Source organism: Phalacrocorax carbo, chromosome 14 (assembly GCF_963921805.1).
Source record: "Phalacrocorax carbo chromosome 14, bPhaCar2.1, whole genome shotgun sequence".
Taxonomy (NCBI): Eukaryota; Metazoa; Chordata; class Aves; order Suliformes; family Phalacrocoracidae; genus Phalacrocorax; species Phalacrocorax carbo.
In genome coordinates this window covers 7,361,303-7,381,300 of record NC_087526.1, presented here as the reverse complement: position 1 = coordinate 7,381,300, position 19,998 = coordinate 7,361,303, and the positions used below count along the sequence as shown (strand labels likewise).

General features: G+C 42.2%; 1 protein-coding gene across 3 annotated transcripts in view; it reads left to right on the top strand.

The window, feature by feature from the left end:
- The window catches only part of NKAIN4 (sodium/potassium transporting ATPase interacting 4), a 56,680-nt gene that overhangs the window by 31,109 nt on the left and 5,573 nt on the right, over positions 1–19,998 (top strand). The window contains exons 4-7 of one of the 3 annotated variants that reach the window (XM_064465398.1): positions 3,706–3,903; positions 11,742–11,802; positions 14,956–15,040; positions 19,714–19,799. In XM_064465398.1, the coding sequence (XP_064321468.1) occupies positions 3,706–3,903; positions 11,742–11,802; positions 14,956–15,040; positions 19,714–19,717 (348 nt within the window). In that variant the 3' untranslated portion in view covers positions 19,718–19,799. Of the gene's footprint in view, positions 1–3,705; positions 3,904–11,741; positions 11,803–14,955; positions 15,041–19,713; positions 19,800–19,998 lie in introns of those variants that run through there. The other 2 variants (XM_064465397.1, XM_064465399.1) reach the window with 2 other exon arrangements.

Here is a 19,998-nt window from a genome sequence, read left to right as displayed (position 1 = left end):
AGTCCATCTCTGATGGTGTCCCTTAGCAGATAATTTCAGAAGAGATTTCAGAAAACTGTTTTAGGAAACGAACACAGCTGGCTCCGTGGGTGTCAGAGGTAGGCGTGAGTTTCCCCGCAGGACACAGCGGGTGAGGCTGGGAGCAGAAAATAGACTCTGTAAAATGTAGGTACCAGAGTTTTAGTGCTGTTGTCTTCATTCTCATGCTACTGGCAAATGGATGGCAACCAGGTGCTGCAGCAGTTGAGAGTGATATGTGATATTTTTGGCTGGCCTTCAACATGTTCCCGAGAAGGAGCTTGTATCACTCTCTGCTCATATTTCTCTTCAGGCTGAAGGTTAAAGAGGAAGCGATAGCCCTTCAAATAACAGCCTGTCAAGAAACAAGGGGGAGCACAGTTACACAGAGATCACTCTTCCTACAGCAGGGCTCGCTCACTTCTGGGACTCATTAACATCTTCCAGTCTGCATACCACTTTTGGGAGTATTTCAGTATGTGTAGACTTCAAATGTGTTGCAGAAAAGTTTTGGGAAACACCTGTTTCCTAGGCTTTCTTGCAACTGCTTCTGTTCTCCTGATTTTAGTTTGCTGTTCCTACTTTGCGGTCTCACTTCTATTCAACCCCCTCCTAGCAAATGAAGCTGGCAAACTGCAGAAGACACACTGGGATTTTTTTTTTCCCCCTCCAGTCTCCCAGCAAGCACTGAGCAGCTCAAGGTCAATTAAGTGATTTTTCTTGAATGCTCTTTTATGGTGCCCTATCATTGCAGGTATCCTCTGAGGACATCCAGCCAGGGACACAAGCCAAGGAACAGCATTGCTTTGGATGTTGAGACCCTTTCATTCATGCTGTCCTTGTGCCCTGCAGTGCTCTAGAAAGACACTTGTTCAGAAAGGTGTCTCTGTGAACGCGAGGGCATCCACAACCCCGGTGTGCACTCAGTATTCATTTTACATCTGTGAGATGGATGGCTCCTGTGTGAGTCACTGCGGTGCTTTTAGAATCCAAATGTGCTCAGTTTTTCCAATCTGTTAACTGAAGAATAATTTTTTTTTTGCACAGAGCTGGAGTGTGATTGTAGGCAAAAAGCAGTGAGTGCTGTTTAGGACCTACTGTTCCTCCACCTGCCTACCTCCTGCCCAGCACCTGTTCTGCTTTTCCAGGCTTAATTCACAAGCAAGTGCAGTTTCTGCAGCAAAGTTAAGCCAGAGCCAATTCTACAAAGATTGACAAAAGGGAGATTGAAGAAGGAAAGCAGCCTGTTTCTTACTTTGCTGGATACACACAGATGCTTCTGTGAGGCCTAGAGAAGGCACTGAAGAGGGTCTTTGCATCAGTGAGGCAGAAGGTTTGGGAAGGCACCGCCTGTGAGCTGGGAGAGGGAAGCCCTGGGGACTGAGGTTAAGAGTAGATCCTGTGGTGCCCTGTGGAACAGCTTTGTTTCTGTGCTAACTGGGGGAGGCCCCAGGCAAAAAACACCCAGGAATTGAGAAAGATGATTCTTTCCTTCCCTAACCAAAGTGGCAAGTGGCTTATGAGAGGGAGAAGAGCGCAGCAGCTTGGCGAGCCAGCTGTTCCAGGAGGAAAACCTTTTGCTGGGGAAGATCCATGTGTCTCAGAACATGCAAACTTGGGAGAGAAAGAACAAGCTTTGCAGAAAAGATGCGTTTTGGTGGATATATGTGAGAGATCCGCAGGCTGCTGAAGAGCAATGCCCAGCAGAGGGAGCAAGCCAAAGATTATTCTGCCAAAATTATCTGAAGCTGGAAAACTGTCTCTAGAAATGTAGATAGCACAGCACTTTGCACTGTGTGCATTATCCTGGAGCTGCCAATCTAATAATTATTCCCCACAGCCTTTAAAATGCAGACAGCTCCCTTTAAACTCCCAACTGTTAATAGAGTTATCCCTATTGTCTTTGCTATTCAGGCTGCTTTTGCATTGGTGCCATAGTTCATCTCTGTGCCCTCCTTCATCTACTGTAAAACACATCCCATCTGTTGTGGTGATTATGTCAGGAGTTTGGCAGCTGTCTTCTCACTTAATTGTCCACATTTCTTAACATGTGCTTCCTGCAGCATATTTTAATAACAGCTCTGCAAACTGTTTATGAGTATCTGGTGGAGCGGAGGGTACCTACACAACGTGTATAGTGGGGCATTTGGTTTCTATTCACAGGTTTTCTGGCTGGCAGTCAAATTTTCTGCTCTTGTAACTCAAGTTTGCCCCTGGATACAAACACGGACACAGGAAAGTGTATCTGCAGGACTACCTGGCTAGGGTCCCTGTATTGGGAGTAGAGACGAGTCCTTTCTTCAGAGGGTAATTCAGAGCAGGTGCCTGGATTAGCTGCTCTGAATCTGTGTTTCCCTCTTGACTCTACAGGGAGCTGCAGCAAAGGAGCTGCCATGTGAGGCTTCCCGTGTTAGGAAGCGTGAATGCCCCAAGCTCTGACTGCTGCTGTTCTGGGAGCCTCTTCTTTCCTACAGGGGCTGTGTAGGAAATAGGGACACACACAGATTCTCTGCCTGAGAATTTAATAATCTGTCCTCCAGAATAAAACTTCCAACCCCTTGCCTTGTTTTGTGGTCAAAAGGTGTTGTTGATTCCACATCAAAGTGACCTGAGAGGGCTGCTGGGGCACTTAGCACCCATCTGTGAAGTGTTGCAGCTGATCTGCTCAGCTAGTTCTGAGTTTATCTTTTACTGTCTGCAGGGAGGGATTTGCCATGTCCTGTAAGCTCAAAATCCTAAAGCTCTCCTGGGTACTCCAGTGAGTACCACTCTTTTCTCAAGTGTGAGGAAAATATCATTTTTAAAATGAGCACCTGGCTGCATACCAAACTCCTGCACCACTCGTGTGGCATTTCGCTATGCAACCCCCAGAGTGGCATGGTTTAAGTTATTGAACTAGCAAAGATGAGAAGAGCAAACCAAAAAGCCTCTCTTAGGGTAGAGGTGATAAGAAGTTGCTGGGGAATTGTCTGCAAGAAGCTGCAGTCATCACCTTGAGGTCAGCTCAGCGGGGTAATCTGGCCCGAGACTGACAGTGTGTCAGGTCAACAGAAGATGTAGAAACAACATATGTGAAGAGTGTAGAAGGAAATCAGACTGAAATGACAAGGGAACTTCTTAGGTGTGTTAAAAGCTAGGAACAGAAGAAGATCTTTGGGTTATGAAACTCACTTAGGGTTATGAAGTTCATATTTCTCAGATATCTGTGTTGGTTCCCATGCTGGGAAGAGCATACCCATAACACATGGTTCTGACAGGATTCTTAGTCCTGCCTCATTTGCCTTTTTCTTCTAGACTTGCAAGGTTAATCTTCCAAACCCAAAACTTGAGGCTTTTTTTCTGGGTGCAGGAACCACCAGCGAAGTGGTGGTGAGTCTGCAGCCTAGAAACTGTCTTTCTGATATAGAAGCTGCGGAGTCCTGCTTCTGAAGTGTGCTATGTGGTGGTGAAATAGCTTTGTTGCAGTGCTGCAGGACTGCCTCTAAAATGGTTCCCACCACAGAATCCTGCCTGTGAAATACTTACAAGGAACATAAAGCCAATGTATTTGGATCTGTGCTATCATTTCTTGAGGGTGGGGATCTTGGAAACTTCAAGTTTTCCATTGATTTTAATGTGCCTTTCATCTGACAGCATATCAGACACTCTTACAGTAAATGGAGATCTCTTGACAACTTTTCTTTTTAGGACAGTGAACTCCTGACATTCAACATCTCCCGGCACCAGTCATGGTGGAGTGAAAATGGTCCTGGCTGTGTAAGGAAGGAGGCTTCAATGTCTGGCATCAAAGGGCTGGACAGCCATTCCTACATCTCTGTGATAGGCTGTGCGCTGGAGTATCGGTACATCGAGGTCATGCACAGCTCCTTCCAGATCCTGATCGCGGTGAGTACGTAGCTGAGAACACTGTGGGGTAGCAATTGTTGGGGAGATGCTCTTTGGTTTTATTTTTTTCCAGGCACAGAGGCTGGCCCATATCTTTCACCCCATTTTGTATTATCCGATTGCAAAAGCCTCTGTAAATGTTTTCTTGTTTGTTTGTTCATAAGAAAGAACAAGAGAACAATATTGCTTGAAAGAATTGGGAGTGGATACCAGCAACCTAATACCTGAAGTAAAGCATCACGTGCAACCAAACAATAACAAATCCCTCTGTATCCCTGTTGGGGCGTGGAAATTCATGTTTTGGCAAGGACAGAGACCCTTCTGAAGAAGGATTTCTCTTATTCCACGTGACTTAGTGATAGGTGATGGAGAACATATGTGCACATCTGTTGTGAAGAAATAAAAGGGAGAAGATTCTTATCTCCAGAAAATGAAAGAAACTTTAAGGAAGCAGAAGGCAGCGTATTTTCTTTCTGCTGACACCTAAGATATATGTACTAAATGTTTTCATCAACTCTTTCCTCATTGGAGTCTTCCACAGACTTTTTAAAGTACCCTGCAGTAATTCAATGTCCTTAATGTTCACTGTTAATTAATTGTTACTCACTTGTCTGTGAAATTAACTGAAACAATGTCCGTTGTCCCCCTTACTTTGCTGGTACTCTAGCATTTTGTAGCTGCGTTAGAGTTAGCAGCCCCCATCTTTCTAATCTGCTTTGGTTTGTTACTTTGTGGTTAACAGCTTTAAGTACAAACGGACATGGACTGGTGAAATGTTCACATTTCAGCTTTCAGTTTTGGGTTAAAAAAGAAGGGTGACTTGCCCTCATTAAATGTTCAAGGATAACGAATACAGAAATTCCAAGCTTCTGGAGTGCCAAGTACTTCTCTGCATGTTTTTGGTACAAATTTCCACTGTCCTGATCCTGCATTTCCTATTAGCTGGGATGATCTGTGTGACCCAGGGAACTGCAGGGTGGGGGGAAGCCTCAGACCCCTTTCTTGCCATATCACAGAAAAGAGGCAGTCAGGGAAGCTCCTGTTTCCTGAGTTGGACGGACTCCCTGGCGTGTGTGATGGCTGTTAATAATTGGTTAGCTCTTCAGGGAAAATGATCTGCCTTAAACTGTCTGAGAGTTGCTTTGATGTGTGTGTATGAGGAAGGCAAACCTATGTATCCAGAAGAATAGAGCCTGTTGCCTTTTATAAAGGGCCGTTGGCTGGAATTGGATTGATGCTGCTCAGATGGTGCTGCTCCTGAGTTTGGTGAAACAACTGACAGACTTTGAAGTCAACATCTCAGACTTTTAAAGTGCAGAAGTATGTCACTGTTAGCATCCTTCCTAAACGCCTGAGCTGGCACTAGCCCCAGGCTAGAGGTTCAGCCAACAAATGGTCCTGAGTCTGTCTGGAATAGACCTTTGTTTTACGGCAGCTTGCTAACTTAGGCACACGGCCCTGGGCTAAGTGATCACGCTGACACATAGGAGTTGGTGTCTCTGGGAGTGTTTTCCCCTTTGCTTCTTCCCAAAGGCACAAGACTATTCTCTGTGCATCTGCAGAACACCACAAAGGGCCAGATGGGGAGACAGAGGAAGGAACTATAAGATAAAATAGGATTTAGGTAAATATTTTTATTTCTCCTTCTCCCTGAGATTTAAGCTGCAATGGATTTTTGAATCCTAAACCCTGGAAATGAGTCTAAAATACTTGTGTACAAGAAAGCCGTATGGGCTGAGCTATGCAGAGTGAACTAGATTTCTACATGTCTTGTAATAAAAGTAGAATATTGAAGCCCCAGGCCTGTAACTCCTGCCGGCTCTGAAACGCTTATATAATTTTGTCATGTAGTGGGAAAAATAGAGCTTTTCCTCTCTGCTTTGCTGAGGTAAAGCAGAAAGCAAGCCTTTTCACTTTCTCACTCAGACCTTGCCTGAAAACAGTCAGCCAGTTCTCTCCCTTTTTAGTGTCTGAGGGTCAGACTCTTTGATCTCTGCCAGTATCTTTTTCTGTTCTCTTTATCTCATTTTAAGGCAGATTTTATTACAGGCTGCTGTCCTTCCCAGAGCGCCTGGCAGGTACTGTGCTGCAGACAGGCAGGGAGACCAGATCAATAGTACGAAAACATGACTAGGAACTTGAATGCTCAGGGGACGCAGCAAGGGACATAACCTAGTTCCCTCCTTGTCTGCCACACATTTGAGACTGGAATAGTCAGTTCCCTCTTAAGAAGGGCAAGGGACAGACAAAATTGTCCTTTCTGTATGTAGTTTTTTGTTTTGCCTAATGGTTTTTAGAAGTTGTGGGGTGAGGTGTTTGGGGGGGGTTGTTTTGTTTCAGTTTTTTAAATTATTATTATTATTCCAGATATGGTAGTGTGAAATCCTTGTTCTTTAACTACCCAGTACTCAGCTGTGGTCGTTTTGGCTGTGTTCTGGAAATACCAGTTCCTTGAGACTGAAGAACTGTAGTGCACTGTATTGTGTACTTGGGGTAAGGCTCACTGAATTCAGTCTTGCATGCCAAAGGAGAGGGAAAGCAAATCTGAACCCATATGGTGAGCACAGTGTTGGCTGTCATCTTGACTCCTGCTGACTATATTATCCTGCTCCTGGGCATACATTTGAAGATACATAAGGTCTCAGTCTGCTTTTGCTCAGAGGTTGTCTGTACTCCTTGAAGGCAAAAGAAACTCCTTTAATCTGGAATTCAGTCAAACTTGGGCATATCAGTCTCCATGCATGATACAAGTAGCTGTAGGGCCTAGTATGAAAATCTTTCTCAATGTTTTAGCACCGAACACGTTGGAGGAAAAAGCTTATTGTAACAACATCTTAAAGTGTGTACTGTTATAGAAATGTGACTGTAAAACTAATCCTACCAACCCAATTAGGAAATGCAACAGCAACTAGTTTGTCAAGAAAAGAAATCTGCTTTGTTTTTATCTTAGCAAGAATTCATCTTGCATCTCCCCCATTTGCCAGCCAGCAGGGAGAGGAGTGATTTCTGGTTTTGAAATACCTGGCATTGCTCTGGGCTGTCCATATGGTAGTTCTGGGAGTGGGGAGGGTTAGGCTTTTCCTGAGGCTCCATTGAATGGGATGGAAATTGGAAATGTCTTCCCAACCGAGAGAACTCATTGCCTGCCTGTCTGCTGTTTTCACTCAGATTGACAGGTTGGAAGGTTCCCCGGAAGGCGGCAATGTAAGCCTTGACAGCAGATGTTATGTGAAAAGCAGCATGCAAGAGATGCTTTGCTGTTGGCAGAAGCTAGATTTTCAGTGGTTGTCATTGCATCCAAAGAATAAAGAAGGTCAAGGAATCGAAGGATTTTTATTGCCTCTTTTTGGCTTTCTGATCAAAATAGCTCTTTCACAAACTGGCTTTTTGCTTTCTTGTAGCAGAGATCTCTCTATTTCCCCCCCCTCACACTGATAAGAGCGTACACACTTAATTAGCTCTGATTAGAAGTGAAGCCTAGAATACATCTGCCCTGAAGGATGAGTCTCTGCACATATTGTCTGTGGTGGAAAAACCAATGGCAAGGTGTTCTATTAAGAGATGAATTGAAGAACCCAGAATCTTCACGAGGACAGCTGTAGACTAAAGCTAAGTTTTTACACAAGCAACACTTACACCTCCTAAAACTTGCCTTCCCGTCCTTCCAGTATTTTGTATGTTGGCAGCCAGCTGGTCCCTGTCTGTAGATCTTGCTGTAATTCAGTCTTTCTGGCTCCAGCACTTTAGTTCGATGCTTCTATTTTGTGAACACTTTTCAACTCACTATTAAGAAGTTAGCTTCAGACGTCTGAGGGGCAGAAGGATGTACAGACTTACATTTTCCTTGTTTTCTGTGGGCACACTTGTCTCTTCCTGTCTTTCCTGCGCTGTTCATTTGCCTGCAGAATGCTTGGGACATCCCAGCTCCATCCTCTTTTGCTCGGCAGCATGTGCATTCCCAGGCTCTCTGACAGGCTGACTGAACACACCTGCCTACAACATGTGTTGCTAATAAAAAGCTTAATCGGATACTTCTGCAGCCTGGAGGAAGCTGGTACTGAACATGCAGAACAAGTGGAGAAACAGCAGCAGAGGCTAAAGCCCAAGAACATTCGCTGGGGAATTAGAGCAATAGCTTAGTGTCACTTTACATCACTGACATTTTCCCTCCTCTTCCACCTTGCCTACATAATTTGCAAAGATCTAAGAATTATTTCTATTACCCTGGGATAATAGAGCTTAAAACCCTCTTTCATATTGCAATCAGCAACCAAGATGGCACTTAGAGCAAGAGTGAAATTACTTCCAAATTCTTGGCCTTTGTGAAGCTTTCTGTTCTATATTAATTACTGCTAAACTTGGTGATGTTTGGGGGCTTGACACATCTTCATCAAGGATGCAGTCAGAAGGGTGTCTCTTAGAGTCTGCTCATTCCACATTCTAACAGACTCTTCCAGTGAAAAGGGTTGGACAGTAGGGGTGGCATTTCTCCTCTGTAGCTATATTTCACTTATAATTCATGTAGAAGGTGAGACATGGGGACTCCCAGGAGTTCATTTAATCCCTGAGGTAGTAATGTTTAGTTATAGTTTAGGTCAGCTTATATAAAAATGCAATTCATGTTTATGTTGTACGTCTCTTCCTTCCTTGCCACTGAAACTCTCCTGTTCTGGCCAGGTCACAGGACTAGCAAAACTTCTTTGGGGGAAAAAAAAAAGTGCTGTTAAATAAACATATTCATTTATTGAGGAAACTCATGTAAAGAAGGAATGGATAATAAAGTCAGTTAAAAGCATATTTTAAACACTAAGCAGGTAATTTTGAAACAAAGCCAGGGGACAGAAGAAATAAAAAAGAATACCCTTCACTCCAAGAGAGCTGGAATAAGAGACTTAGTGAAGTTCACTTAATTCACTAGCTGTTGGTAGGTTTTTCTGAATGCAAAAGGTCACCTTAGTCATAAAAGGGAAAAGTCATATGGGGTGAGAGGTATGATGGTTGAGGGTTATGAGGCATTAATTTCTGTGCAAAACAAACTTCTCAAGTCAGTCTTAGTGCTTGCTTGGTGCTTCTGAACTGTGAACAATTTTCAGAGGTTTAACAGGTTCCCCATGACAGTATAGCTGATAATTGTTCATGCATTCTGCCCGTAATCTGGGCAGGGAAGTCATTGCCATTGTTAATATTATCAGGAGTTCCCTGACACAGATATCACATACGGTTTGTATGTACATGTTATAGAGCATAATAACAGTGAATGGATTTAAGGCTGCCACTTTACACAGCTGTTTACCCAAAGTTCCTACTCTGAGGCATGATGGAAAATCTGGGGGAAGAGAAAACCTTCCTAGAGTTCTCTTGGAATCAGGGCACACATTCAAGATGCATCTTTCCTGCTTGGATATTTGTGTGTATGTAAATTGCTGTATTTACATCATCATTGATATATGTAACAAAAAATAATGATAAATTGTATGTGATTTGACCTTATATTCTCTACAATGTAAAAGTCTGGATCTTCAAACTATAAAAATGCTAGAGCAGGTACAAAGAATGTGTGTAGCCACACTCCTGATTTGATCCTAGGGCGAGAGCAAACGCACTTATATCGCAGACAAGAGCGTGCGGATGGGTGGTTAGACTTCGCGCTGAATGCTGGGACGGCCTTAAGCTGAAGCACTGTGTTTTTCCAAGAGCATCAATAAGTGCGCACGTCGGTAGCTACCACAGCCCAGCCGATGAGCGGAAGTTGCTGATTTCGCAGCCAAACCTACTCATGACGCAAGGCAACGGGGAGCGGCCTCGGGGGCTGCGTCAGCACCACGGCCAGTTCCCGCCACCAAACCCGCCCCAAAACCGCCCAAAACTTTCTTTCCCAAAACTGCGGAAAGAAAAAAAATTTCCCCGAGTTTTCTGTTAACACAGTACAAACTTCAGAAGAGAAGAAAAATCTCTGATTATTCTGATTTTTGAGCGGTTTTATTTGTTTCTTTTTGTCTGCTGTTAAAAAGCAGTGGTTCTACTCAGAGGCAATATGAAAAGTCAGCAGGTAAAATTGCATGTGGCTTTGCGGTTACCATCGTGCCCAGAAGGATTTTTTTTTCTCCCTTTTCTCTATGAAGTAATCTGTAGCTCATAGAAACTTGGTACGAAGCAGCCCTAGTTTCAAAAATGCCTATCAAGGGAATGAGTGAGTGCACAGAGCTACATCTCCCCCCCACTGAGGTACTGGGACATGCTTCCACAAGGCTCACCCAGGAGGAAAGGAGAGGCTGGCTTGTCTTTCAGATGATTACAGAAATTTGTAAAGGAAATACAAGGTTTAGTGATGCTACAAAAACATTCAATTTTCTTCCAACAAGGTGTGTTTTGTCAGGGAGAGAGAAATCACGAATGCCTTATAACTCCCCAGAAGAAATCTCATTATCTTGCCTTTTGTTTTTCTGGTGTGATGTATTCTTCTGTCGCATTAAAAATGAACGGACTGTACTTTTCAAGCCCTACCATGCATCATTCTGTCTTCCCTTAGAGTGAGTCACTGTATGTTACATTCTAACTCTTGTTCAAAAGAATTGAGTTCACAGTGGAAAACAATTATGCCTCACAATAACTTTACTAATAGAGTTATTGTCAACTGAGATCTCGCTAAGTGGGCTGTTATGTAAAGATGTAAAATGAAGGATGGAGAGGATATTTGATTAACAGGAAGAAGGCAAAGCAAAATAAAATCCTGCTGGATCTAGCATGCTTAACTCTCGTAGTACCAGAAGTTTGTTTCTCTACTCAAGTTGCTACTGAAACGAATGAGGCAGTTCTGATGCTTTAGAGATTCTACAAACTACCAAGTAAGGACAGACCCATGAGGCTACTTTAAATTGTTTTTTAAATGTTCACTCTAGTCTTCTGCTCTAAAGACTGCTCTGAGCAATGGGTTGACATGAGGGCCACACCATGCCAGGATGGCTGTTATTGAGAGGAACTCTATTGTTTTACTGCTCCTTCTCTGCTTCTGTCTGCTTCCCAGGAGGTGGCAATTCACTGCTAATCTATGCAATTTGTGAATTAAGACCATTGCCATCGTCTTGTCTGTTTCTCACCATGCTCTGGTGCATTTACTTTGCTGGCCCAATGCTTAATTAGTCCATGCAGAAGTGTTTATTCTCCAAAGATAGAAAGAACCTGAGAAATTGTAGAGCTAGAGTAAGACTGGGATTTTTTTCTGATGAATTTTTGATCTCCGGGCCTAAGTTACTACAGATTTCAGTGTCTCCAAACGTTGCTGCTAGTATATCACCATTTTTATGGTTAACTAAATTTCTATCTCGTCTGCATAAAAAATACATCTTGTTGGTAGCTCCTGTACCAAAGTAATTTCTCTTCCTTTGCATACCCATTATGACAGCAATACAGAGCTGATGAGTTAATAAAACCTACCACTGTGTGCCTGTCCTGTATGTAGCTGTCTGTCTAAAATGTTAAATAAGGCACTCTCCTGCGTCCTCACCATTTCTTACTGAGAATAAACTTAGCACGGTAATTTCAGTGTCAACAAAGTGAGCCCATGTTCTTGCCAATCATTCTAGCAACAGCAGACAGCTACTCTGAAGGGAAGGATGGGTCTCCTTGCAAGCTTTTAGTTTGGACATTTGAGTATGCTCCCAGCAGTGTCTTCCCTTAAGCCTACACTTGCACCCCCTACCTTCCAGCAAACTTGGCTCCACCATTACAGTAGTGCTGCCAAGTTGACAGTAAATGTTGGCTGTTGAAGGCATGTCAAGTAGGTTATGACCAGTCTCACAAGACTGATGCTAAAATGATTTATTCTCTCTATTTTCCAGCTGGTGGGCTTTGTCTACGCCTGTTACGTTGTTAGTGTTTTTACAGAAGAAGAAGACAGCTGTAAGTATTTATCAACAGATCCCTTGGCAAAGTTTTTATTACATTTTATTCCTCTCAGATGTTTGTCTGTCAGGACTGAGTTGCCATCAGACTTCTCTTCACCTCTCCACCTCTGTGATATGGCATTACCTACCTTTCAAGGACCACCTGTTTCTACTGTGCGGTATTTTTCCCCGTGTCACCATGCATTAGATGCTGTAATTCTGCTACTCTTTCAGCCCAAAATAGCTTGGTGTTGGCTGCTCACTCAGGATAGGCTTTAGAGAAACTGGGCAGCTTCTTTGGTTCTCAAGCTTCAACAGCTTAATGCCACTGAAATACTACCACTGTAATTAGGAGTACCTACAACAAAGAATACAGCCCAGTACTCAGGTAGGCCACCTGCTGAGTATCGTATGCCACAAGCCAAGGATGAAGCAGATCATGAGGTTTCTTGCCAAGAACCAACCTGACCACTTAGTTTAAAAGCAGAGGAAGTACTCTGTGTGACCTATAAGGAGGAAATCGCTGACTCTCATGTTTGGTATACAAAATCTTAAGCGTCATGACACGTGTCAGAGAAGAGTGAAGACTCAGAGGAATCACATGGGTGATTGGGTCTGTGAGCTCTATCTAGATATCTATAACCTGGTCCTGGATTACTTTGCCCTTCTAAAACGCCCTTTGAGAGCAGTCATTTTGCAAACAAAAGAACGGACGCATAGGGTTCAAATAAGTGTGAAGTCTGATTTCTTTGGCAAAGAGTCGCCTTTCTGTGTTTGAATTCTCAGCATGTTTGACTCAGTAAACTCTTACTGAAATCAATGCATCTAGGCCAGTTTACTCCAGGTAAGCATCTGTTCCAAAGGCTTTATATCCAAGTATCACGTCTTTAAGACATTCAATAGGTTTGTTCAAGTAGCTTCGTTGCTTTAAACAGCAGCTGGCATGGATTTTAGCTGAAAAACAACAGCTTTGAACTGAATATTTGAAAGTATGTGAAGAATGTTGATTTCATAAGAGTGAGATGAGATGCATTTGCTTATGTGGCTTGTCCTCCTGCTTTTCGGTTGCCTCCTATGTGGCTGCATTCATTCTGCTGATTTTATTCATCATTTGTTTAAAGCGCGGCAGTGCACTTAGCAGAAGTGCTACATTATAAGTAATATTTTAAAAACTACCCTATAGCTCTTCTATTAGCTAAATAGCTTGAGTTCTGAGACCCTTTTTAATATTGTAAAGTAATAATTTGACTGAGCTCATTTTTATAGTAGGGGTCTGTTAGGAGAGGCAACCACATGGAATGAAGCATTAACTAGAAACGCAGAGCTGTTGTTAATTTCAGGATACATATTTTTTTCCCCACTAACAAATTCATTTTCCCTCCCAGTTTCCCAGCTTGGAGTTAAAATGCCAGCTTGAATAATTAACAATGACAAACTATCAATATTTCACACTCACAGTGGTAGATCCTTCCAGTGACCTGAACAAATTTGAGCTGCGTTTTAATTTTCTCTTCCATTTGTGGTTTCCTTTAAATGTTGCTTTGATATGCAGCATGAAGTAATTATAAGTGCTGAGGCACATTAATCAGGAAGCTCATGCTAACGTGATTTTCATGAGAAAACACAGCAGTAGGGATCTACTAATGCTGAATTATGGGCAAGAATATTTTAGATGTGCTAATGCACTGTAGTATATTGCAACAATGAACCACAGTTAAGATTTTTTTTAAGTGACTTGGATTTTGAGTGCTGCCATGGTTGGGTGCTCAGATGATAGGACTTCTGTTTGTTCAAGGTACTAAACAGTTACTGAAAGTTGCAATTCTTTAAGGTTTCCTAATTTAGACATTCCACAACTGAGGTAGTATACTTAGAATCTGTTTTTTAAAACTGCAGCCTGTCTTGATTTTAAAATACTCAAACATTTTCAAAAGTGGCTGAGAAAAGGTCAAGTCTCACTGGACCTACTGGGAATCATCCACCAGGTTAACTCAGAATCTGTACAGATTTCACCCATTAACTGACAGTTGTTCCAAAATCACAGTATCGGCACAAACATATATATTGTCCTTGCGTTTCTAAATATATGTTGAGAGGGGATTTTTTTCCACTTCCAATATATTTAGTAAATATTTTTTCTATTGGGTATTTTTTAGTGAACAAACTCTTTAGCTAAAATTTAAAATAATAGTGCCACCTTCAGGAAAGGAAAATAAACAGGCATTTATATAGTTAATAAGACTCTCCAGTCATTTTTAAATGGCATTTGGACGGGATAGCTTTCACATTTCCAAAAGAAATGCACTAACTTGGCACCAAAAAGTGGTCTAAGCTGGATCTATTTTAAAGGTTTTTGCAAGGCCTACTAGGTCAGTCACAAATCACACCACGTCATACCCCTACTGACCTGGCTATGTTGGCCAGCTCAGTCATATAGACTTGGCCTGATTTCAGGGGAACTAAGAGAGCCCTGGAAAATTCTTCTGTGGTTACTAAGGGAATTGTCACTTAAAACTTTCCTTGTTTAGTTACATTGCCCTTATGCAAATACTGGAGAAGGGAGGCATTGTTCCTATTTGTATACAATTAAAAGAAATTGAGTTGGCAGAGGGGATGTGAAAAATATCAGAGCTGAAGGTAATGAGATATTTGCAGTTTTCCAAAGCTGCTGCTATTTGCCTTGCAGGAAAGACAAGTGGGGCAAGAAAATTCCCACTTGACTATATAACCTTCATGGGGATTACTGTGCTGCCACCTTCCCTGCTGGCATTCACTCATGAGCCGTTCCCCAGCTTCCTTCTTTCAGCACATCGCTGGATGGCTGAGGCTTTGTCGGCTCAGTTCTCACGTGAACTCACAGCACGGTGGCAATATCCAAGGAGGCCGAGGCAGGCCCTCTTGTTTTTCTAGCATCTTTTGTTAGCTCTGTGCTTTAAGTCTTGTGTCAGCTGAATCTCCTCCTTGGCACACTTGCCCATCCCAGGAGATCCTGGAAAAGTGGTCTGTACAGGCAGAGATTTCCACCAAGCAATCCATACCTGAAAAATCATTTTTCTGTTCTCTCACTTATTTTTGTGTTATGCCATGCCATGCATCAACTTTCTTTTTAATTTCCTTCCAACTTTCTGGCCATGTTTGTTTGTTTATTTGAGTTTTGATTTTTTTTCAGTTGATTTCATTGGTGGATTTGATCCATTTCCTCTCTACCATGTCAATGAAAAACCCACCAACCTTTTGTTCAAGCAGACATACCTGTAAGTATCATCTCCTGTGCTAAGAGGCTATGCATGCCTCTTTGTTTTATGGCTCAAGGGTGCCACAGGTTTGGGGTTTCTCCTCCTTGCAGGTTGACTTCTCCAGCAGGTTTTTCAGGCATGGAAGGAATGAGCAAGTGGACACCAGAAGGGGTGAAGCTGTCTCTGCTCAGCCCCAGGTTGCTAGGGAGAAGCTGGTGTTGCCACACTTGGTCTATGGCAATGCTGTTTGATAGGAAGCAGTGGGGCCAGCTGTAGGACGTTATTGTAAACAAACTACTGGATGCCTTTTCCTTGAAGAAAGCAGAGCAAGGATTTTCAGCAGTGAATGGTGCCCAAGCTGGTAAAGGTAGGAGCTGTGAGGGAGGAAGAGTCAGCCTCAGTGGATGCTGAGAGTGAGCCATAGTGACAGCAGAATATGATTCTCAGTCTCAAGGTAGAATTGTGGTCTGTCAGGCAGAGCCTCAATGACAGATCTCTGCTGGCATAGGATTTGTGCAACATCTAATTGTTTAAGTTGTATTTTAGCTCTGTGGACAGTCATAACTGAACTCTGACCTATATCCATGCAACTTTAATCGCAGGCCATGTCTTTGTCATCCTCCAAAAATCTTTGTATGGCAGCACCACAAAATTTGACTCTGCCTCGGATACAGGGTCTCCCTGTATCTTCTCGTACTTCTAGGGAACCTGTAGCGTACAAAGCTAAAGCACCAGTGAATTAAATTAAACCAAGCATTAGATGGTTTGTATGCAGGATGGCACAGGTTTGCTCTTAAGATTTCATTTTTGTAAATTCTGTTGCTTGCAAGAACAGAGGCTTCTATGTGTGGGGCATCCCAAGTGTTCAGCTGAAAGCAGGGAGCAGAAAGGAGAGCTGTCCACAGCAGCTCCTCTCATACCACTAATAGAGATCCATTGTTCAGTTCCAGCTCCTGCCCTGTGATAATCCCTTCCACTGCTGAAAGGACAAGATCACACTTTCTCACAGTCCACTTAAAAGCTGGTTCTGAATGAGATTCTCAGACATTAAGGCCAGTATTATCTGTATAAATCAGCAATAAGATCTGAATTTTTGATATTTCTTAAATTGAGCTGCAAGAATGCAGCTCAACATGCAGAAATTTTTTTAAAGCAGCTGCTAAGGGAGGTTGATTTTGGGAATAATGTTACCAGAGAATCCTGCCAAAAAGAAGGATGCGAGGATGGGGGAGAAAAGTGAGGCTAAGGGAAGAAAAACTGCCCCCAAATAGATTTGTACATGTGCCCCGCTAATGTAGCCTAGACTTTCCACCCACTCTGTGGGTAGCACACAGCACAGGAGCAGGAGAACAAATAATTTTTGCAAAGCAGTTAAATTCCCTGTAACTTTGGGGGTGCAATAGCATTATTAGAAGGGATGCTACAGGAGGATAAATACTGATTTCCCTCTCATTTTGTCACAGTGGGATGGAATTTTCCATAGCCTGCAGAAGCTGTGGAGCTTTAAGCAGCTCCCTGATTTACTAGTTTGATACAGCAGTGTGCTGAAGCAGCGTCACATTTTTACAGTATGGGGCTTGGGCTGCTTTTTTCTTAAAATGACAAATTCTGTTTATGAAAGAAGCTAGTACTTATAAATGAAGCTTTCTGTGTGGGGAGATTGTAATATGAACAGAAGCTAGCAACATAAAACTTCCTTACAAGGGTCTCAGTATGATGGTAAGCTACTAATGAAATAGACAGATAATATTGTTCTTCAGGCCCATTCTTCAGACCATCACTTACCTATTGATAGCTTCTGCCAGCACAATATAATATTTCTTTCTGGCTAACAGGAGATGAAAACAGCTGCTGAGCAGTAGATAAGGTGACCCTCTATAAATTTCACAGCAGCCACCAAATAGCAATTTTTGTTTGCTTATTTCAGCTTAGCTATTGCCTTTCTTCCACATGTATGAATAGGAGTGAGAGGAGGAACGGATACCTGATTCTCAGCTAACGATGCCATGGAGTTTTGCAGTCTGAGGCACTGAGTTCCAGATGCCTTTTTCCTGCTGTGAAAATAATTTCATGACGACTGAAGGCATTTTATTTTTTAATATCTTGTTCAAGATGATGCAAAACAACAAATACATCCAACTTCTTTCAAGTTTAAATTTACAAAACATGGACTTTCTGGTTTTAACTCCTTTTTGTTGAAGGAAATGCTGAGTGAAACCAAATCTATTCTACAGCTAATGACTTGGAGCTAACTGCAGCCATGAACTTCCATTTTAGGATGGCATCACCCCATTGTCAGTAGTCAGCTGCTCTCCCGATAGTGTTCTTGCCCTGTTGCCACAACTCTCTAACAGGACCACTTTCCTTCATTCCCTAATGGAATTATCTTATTGACCCCAGCTTTATCTATAGCATTTTCTGATGAGATCACACTTTTTCCTCTCCTCCCAATGTGCCCTTTCCCTTGTCCTGGCTTAGCATTTTTTACTAGTCTCTCTTCTTCATCTCTCCAAATTTATGAATTTTTATCGATCTGAAGGCACCACAGAACAACGACACTGACCTAGCTTAAGTCCAAGACCAAACCCTATAACCTCTGTATCAAGCACACAGCCTATGAGTTAGGTAACTTTAAAATATGCTGTCACAGTTCAAAGATATTAAAGGGACACTGCTGTGTTCCTTGGCAGCCTACTGAAGTGGTTATCAGCTGCTAAATTCAGTATTCAAAATGTACGTCCATTTCTGGCCTTCAGCTTCCATCCACTGCACTGAAAAGAGTTCTTAGATACCTTTGCCTCCTACTAGGAGGAAAAAACATCTCCCCAGACTATTACTGATAATAAGCACTTCCAGACCTCAATCCAGTTATCTCACAGCTTTATCCTGGTAATCCACTGACCTCCTTGACTTCAGTTGCAAGTCTCCAGTTAATGGAAAACCTCACAAATTATCAACTGCCAGGTGTTATTTTCCTTTTTTTTTAAAAAAAAAAGCCAATAACAACCACCATTACCACCAACAGTTTTGTACTGTTGCTTACAAAGGCATGATTTAAGTCTGCTTCATCTTAATTAGTACCTCCAGCACTCACACAGCAACAATGAAATTCTATAAATATAGTTGTTTCTATTTCAGATTCCACAACTGCTTCTGTTCTACATTTCACTGACTCCAGGGGGCTTTGGTTGTGATAGTTCCTATTTCAAGTGACAAGCTTAAGTAAGAGAGACTCAAATTATCATGAAAAAAATTGTTCTGGAAGTTTTACTGTGTAATAGAATTATCCTTAATCTCAGTGCGGCTTACTAATCAAGGCACTGCACTAATTATTTAATAATAATTCGTTAGGAATCTTGATAAAAGATATGCTAAAGTCTTCAGTGCATGAGTTGCTGTGTCAAAGTACTCAGCCAAAGGATAATAAATCACTTACTGAAAACCCAAGTTATTCTTCTGAGGCCAAAAGGGAATATTTCCAGTCCAGAGGTCTTACCCCACCTTAGGTAAAGCTTAAATTCAGGCTATGCCTGCTTGTACCACTGTCTCCTCTTAGGTTGCACAGGGCAGGACATGAGCTCCAGGTTGCTTTTCTTCTTCTTCGCTTGTAGTAACAGAACTCTCACTATTTGAGGCAAGGAAGCATTCTTGCACTGGTAACTGTGGAAGGGTTAACCCAGGCAGCTTTGAGGTTTGTGACTAAAGCTGTTATCTCCAAGTACCCTTCGATACCTGCCAAGACAGCAGGAGGCCCAGATCATTGTGATCATTTGTCAGCACTTCCTGCCTGCTGCATCCATCCAGTGTTTTGACATCATTTTCTGAATTTGTTTCAGAAAGAAGCACTGTGCAATCCCAGTTATAAAACAAAATAGTCTCAAAGCATGATATTGTACATGGTTTAGTGCTAAATCAAGAACCTACCAGATGACAAGAGGTAGCCTCTATTTATATAAAAGGTAGAGAGAGGGGCACTAGTTCTCCCTGCCTTTTTAGACTGTATTTATAAGGCTAAGCAGTGAATTGTAGACTTGAGAGGCTCCTGTCCCTAACACTCCCTGTGATCTGGCACCCCAAGTACTACATTACATTTATGACTTAAAAGCTTTACTTTGATAGTTGCTGTGTTGCCAGATTCCACTGACTGCTTTCCTCAGATCTGCCAGTGGAAAGGACCATAGGGTAACATAGGGTGTGACTTTTATCAGATGTAGACTTCAGTATTGACAGGGCAGCAACAGGGGGTATCAGTTAATTGAATGATCTAAGGCTCCAGTTGGTGATTGCTCACACTGATGCTCCCTAATCAATTCTTTTGTGGTGCAGCGTGTCTGCTAGCCATAGGCATGAAGCAGCTGTGAGCATGCAGCATTAAAGGACTAGACCCCAACTAAGACTCGTCCACTTATAGGTTGAAAGTAGGTTCTTCAGTAGCTCAGCTGACAGGTTCAAGTACACAAATAACATTCTTTAAAAAAAAATATATCTAGACTGAAACACTGGAGAAGGAGGGAAGAAACTGTAAGATTGTTTTTCACTCCCCCACTACCTCCAAACTTTTTTTGGATGACCAGAAGACTTTACAAAGGAAACTTTTACTTAAAGTGGGATTTTTTTTCCTGCTTGTTTTGAGGAGAGCAAAAAAAAAAACCCCAAAACACAAGACAAAATGCTTCTGCTTTTCTTTCTAGGTAGACTTTTTTTCCCAAACAATTTGCTGAATATCAACAGGAATTTGCAAACTGTTTTGATCAACCTGAAGCTGCATGTATAAGAGGTGATGTTCCAGCTGAAGACATTCACTCATCTTTATTGCTGGCTACAAAAGTAGATGCGCTTATACTGCCTCATCTACACAAAAAGCACATCACTGCCATTTCAAGAAGCTACTTTTGTTCTAGAGATGACCCCTAGCTTTTAAAATTCCTAACCAAATTTTATGCAGCTCCAAATGCTGAGGATCTAACACTTTGGCT